This window comes from Balaenoptera acutorostrata, chromosome 15 (genome assembly GCF_949987535.1).
Source record: "Balaenoptera acutorostrata chromosome 15, mBalAcu1.1, whole genome shotgun sequence".
Classification (NCBI taxonomy): domain Eukaryota; kingdom Metazoa; phylum Chordata; class Mammalia; order Artiodactyla; family Balaenopteridae; genus Balaenoptera; species Balaenoptera acutorostrata.
The window spans coordinates 1,725,624-1,729,481 of record NC_080078.1 but is presented as its reverse complement, the minus strand read 5'-3'; the positions used below and the strand labels follow the sequence as shown (position 1 = coordinate 1,729,481).

The 3,858-nt window shown below is 68.8% G+C and overlaps 1 protein-coding gene across 4 annotated transcripts; it reads left to right on the top strand.

Annotated features, from left to right (window-relative positions):
• The first annotated feature begins 1,348 nt into the window (after nucleotides 1-1,348).
• On the top strand, nucleotides 1,349-3,495 carry GRIFIN (galectin-related inter-fiber protein). 4 transcript variants are annotated; one of them, XM_007174636.2, is made up of 6 exons: nucleotides 1,349-1,569; nucleotides 1,821-1,863; nucleotides 2,106-2,185; nucleotides 2,282-2,441; nucleotides 3,025-3,191; nucleotides 3,337-3,495. In XM_007174636.2, the coding sequence occupies exons 2-6, from the start codon at nucleotides 1,852-1,854 to the stop codon at nucleotides 3,350-3,352; spliced, it is 435 nt and encodes a 144-aa protein (XP_007174698.1). In that variant the 5' UTR covers nucleotides 1,349-1,569; nucleotides 1,821-1,851; the 3' UTR covers nucleotides 3,353-3,495. The 4 variants fall into 4 exon arrangements, with proteins under 4 accessions (XP_007174698.1, XP_007174697.1, XP_007174696.1 ...); XM_007174635.2 differs by having other exon boundaries at nucleotides 1,349-1,590; XM_007174634.2 differs by having other exon boundaries at nucleotides 1,349-1,595.
• Nucleotides 3,496-3,858: the final 363 nt, after the last annotated feature.

The window sequence follows — 3,858 nt, the reverse complement described above, 5'->3', positions numbered from 1 at the left end:
GCCCCCGATGCCCAGCTAGGGCTCCAGGCCACTGACTCCCAAGGACTCTCCACCAGAAGCCCTGCTGACCTCAAAGCCAGGAGACCACAGCCCAGGTTGCTGCATCCAGCCAGGGCTGTGGCCACCCCGGGCCACCCTCCCCTGCCCAGGAGACAGGCACGGGGAACAGAACTGTCGCGTGAGCTGGGAAGACTGCGGCCCAGAGGCCAGTAGCTCCAGGTCGCCCGGCCGGTTGGAAGCCTGCTCTGCCCCCCGGCTGCGTGCTCTGCTCCTCACCGGCCAGTGCTGCACCCAGAGTCCAGGCTCCAGGCCCTCACCTAGCAGCTAGAAAGGGAGGTGCAGAGGCAGCAAGGCGCCTCGCCCTCGGGCTGGGCCACTGTGGCAGGGGCCCCCCTCTCTGCGATCCTTGGGGGGAGGCGGGGGGAGGGGGCTGCAGCCTTCGGCCCCCAGGACGGCCACGCTGGGTTGGGACGGGGATGTGCGGGCAGGCAGGCTGGTGTCTGAGGCAGGACGCCACGGCAGGCAGCCTCACCTCCGCTGCCCAGGGCTGCCCCCTGCAGGCCCGGCCGGCCCCGTCCCGTGCCTGCCGGGGAGGACGAAACTGCCCTTCCCGGCCTTGGCCTTCCCACCAACCCCCTCATCAAAAATGACAGGCACACGCCTGTCACCAGCACGGGCGGAGAAGCCAGGCGGGACGCACCAGGGGCTGGAGGGAAGAATGGCCCGAGGGGAGTGGTGGGGTTACACAGGGCTGGCAATCCTGGCCGAGCACCCCTCAGGCCCCGGGGGGCCAGGTGCATGCCCACCCCCCTGAGGCTCGCTGGGCAGGGAAAGAGCAGTGGCACCTGCAGCGCACGCGCTTACCTCGGACGTGACACCTCCCACGGCCGTGGGCGCCCTGTCGCACACACTGCGTTTCCGCAGCCGCCCGGTCCCACGCTCACCACCCCTGCGCACCCCCTCCCCGTCACCTGCACCCTTACACACTCACCCACCTGCTCACCGCACACGCGCTGCACGCTCGCCGCCCACAGCAGCCCCGGTGCTCCCTGAGCCCGCCCTGGCTCCTCTCTGGGTCGGCTCCCCGGACAGTCCAGCCAAGGGGTCCCCACGGCTGCCCCAAAGCCTGGGGAGACTCTGCCCGTCTCCACTACACGCTCCCCGAGGGCCCCAGCCTGGCCCCCTCCCCCGCGCCGGGGCCCAGGAGCCGGGCCCGGAGGGGAGAGGGGCTGTGGGAACGGCCCTCCCCCCTCTTGTCCACCCGCCAGCGTCCTGGAATGCGCTGACCGCAGCTGCCCAGCCTAATCCCAGCTCTGCCCCCTGGGGCCAGCTGAGCCTCCGCCTCCGGAGCAGGGCGGCAGGGGGAGGCTGGGCTGCGCTGGGCCGGGGGCACCGGCTGGAGGCACCAGGTGGTCCGACGGCCCCGAAGGCCGGGCAGGCTTGGCAGGCCTCCCCCCGCCCCTCCTCGCTTGACCACACGGGAGGGTGTGGGTCCCTGAGATCCTGGAGGCGGGGGGCTGCCTCGGCCACGCGCTTCCCGCAAGAATGGGGCAGAAGCTGCTTTCCCAGGTGCCTGAAGGATCCTAAGAAGTGAGGTGAACTTTGAGAGGCAGACAGGCCCCCGAGGCAACGGGGGTGGGGAGGGCCCCGGCGGGCCACCCTGTACCTGGAGCTTGAATGGAGGACCTGCTGGTGGGGGAGGGCGAGAGGCTGAGGATGGAGGGCAGGGGGAGGGCAGGGAACGGCACAGTGACCTCATCAGCCACCCCTGGGGTGCGGCTCCCGAGCCCCCGCCCAGCCCAGCCCGCCTATATCCCCAGGCTCGCGCTGCTCCCGGCAGAAGCTGGAGAGATGGCACTGCAGGTGGGTGAGACCTGGACTTGGGGAGAAGGGAGCGGGGCCAGCGGGGAGGGTCCCCCAGTCAGCTGTGCTCCTCCCCCACAGAGCTGCCCTCCCATGAGACCCCCAGGCTGAGAGGGAATGCTGCTCAGAGGGCCAGGGTCCCGGCGAAGCGCGTGCACTGTGGGGGACTCCTGGGCGAGTGGGGAACTGGAGGGGGAGGAGGCCACAGACACAGGGCCCTCTGTCCCCTCTGTTGCCTGCAGTTTGAAGCCTTCTATGCGGGGGGCCTGGCCCCGGGCTGGAACCTGCTAGTCCAGGGACACTCTGACTCTGGAGAGGACAAGTAAGGGACATCGCCCTCCCCAGTGTCCCCTCCTCGGCCTTGGGCGGGTGACTGCCCAGCCGTCTGCTGCTCTCACGAACCTCATGATGCCCGCAGGTTTGAGATCAACTTCCTGTCTGAGACGGGGGACATCGTCTTCCACATCAAGCCCCGGTTCTCCAGCGCCACCATAGTGGCCAACACCTTCCAGGGCGGCCACTGGGGCCAGGAGGAGGTGTCCAATGTCTTCCCGCTGGTGCTCGGGGAGCCCTTTGAGGTGACGGGAGTGGGGCGAGGCCCTTGGGAAGCAGGGGAGCCCATGGGGTGGGGTGGGCGAGGCCCTTGGGGGAGGGGCAGGAAGGCGGGGGTCGGGTGCCTGTGGACACATCAGGGCCACCTGCTGCTTTGTGGGAAGGATGCTGTGTAGGTAGCATCTAGGGCTTCCTGTATCCCTGGCTTCCATCAGCACTGCTGGCCCCACCGGGAGCCCCTGGGGGAGGGGGCTCATTATCCCTGGCTTCCAGCAGCACTGCTGGCCCCACCGGGAGCCCCTCGGGGAGGGGGCTTATTAGAGACGCTTACGAGGAAAAGGGCCAGTGCGGGAGTCTCACTGCTGGGCCTGGGGGGTGCAACAGGATGCCCACCCCCTGGCCGCCAGCCACCCCTCTGAGGAGAGAGGAAGGGACTCCCAGCTGGGGGCTCAGAGCTCCCATGGGGCGGGCCTGCATGACGGGGGTCCCACGTGCTGAGGGAACCCTGGGCCCCCCGGCTGTGCTTCCTGGACTCAGAGCTCTTGGAGCTCAGCGCAGGAGCAGGACGCAGGCCCAGTGGGCCGTGGGTCACTGGCCTCCCGCCCACAGATGGAGGTCAGCTCGGATGCGGAGCACTTCCATGTCCACGCCCAGGAGCACAAGGTGCTGCAGTTCTCCCACCGCCACAGGCCACTGGCCGCCATCACCCGGGTGCAGGTGCTGAGTGACCACCGCCTGGCCCAGGTGGAGCTGGCCAGGAGAGGCCTGAGCTGGGGGTAATGTTCCCGCCCCGCCCACAGAGCATCTTTATCCCGGGACCCCACTGGCCTGGGAGGGGGCTGTGGGCTTGCCCTGTCCCCATCTGCTGAGTCTGTGCAGGGGTGGGGCTGGAGCTGAGGCGGGTATCTTGGATGCTTGCAGGGACGTGGGCTACTGAGCTGTCCGAAGTCCCAGGATCGAGCCTTGGCCATTGGCCATCCCATGTCCAGTGAAACCCACGCTGGGGAAGCTGGGGGGAGGGCCCTGTGGTTCTGGGCCCCCCCATTCCAGCTCCACCTTCAATAAAATTTAAGCAGGCTGCAGGAGCTTGGCTACTTGGAGAGGGGGATGGGCTGGGGTGGGGTGGGGCCATTCGAAGCAGCCCTGGACACCCTCCCCAGGGCTAGGGGTCAGGGGTCCCTGAGACCTATGTCCTGGGGGTGGTTCAGCCCCTTACCTCACCCCCAGGACACTGAGGGTCTGGGGGGCGGTGCTGGGATGGACACAGGCTTGTGGGGAGGCCCCCATCTGGGGATGGGGAGTGGTGATGAGATCCGAGGAGGGGAGGGCTCCTGGCCATGGGCCAGGAGGTCCCAGCTGGTCCTCACCCAGGACACTCACACCCTCCGGCTCCGCCCTCAGCCCCCAGCCCAGGACAGTCTACTGAGAGGTCCCAAAGCTTCC

What these genes read in the sequence shown, in the direction of transcription:
- GRIFIN (XM_007174633.1), top strand. Translation starts at nt 1,717, where the DNA reads ATGGAGGGCAGGGGGAGGGCAGGGAACGGCACAGTGACCTCATCAGCC. An exon ending in CTGGAGAGATGGCACTGCAG is followed by an intron (nt 1,864 to 2,105) that starts GTGGGTGAGACC and finishes TGTTGCCTGCAG; the next exon opens with TTTGAAGCCTTCTATGCGGG. An exon ending in TCTGACTCTGGAGAGGACAA is followed by an intron (nt 2,186 to 2,281) that starts GTAAGGGACATC and finishes TGATGCCCGCAG; the next exon opens with GTTTGAGATCAACTTCCTGT.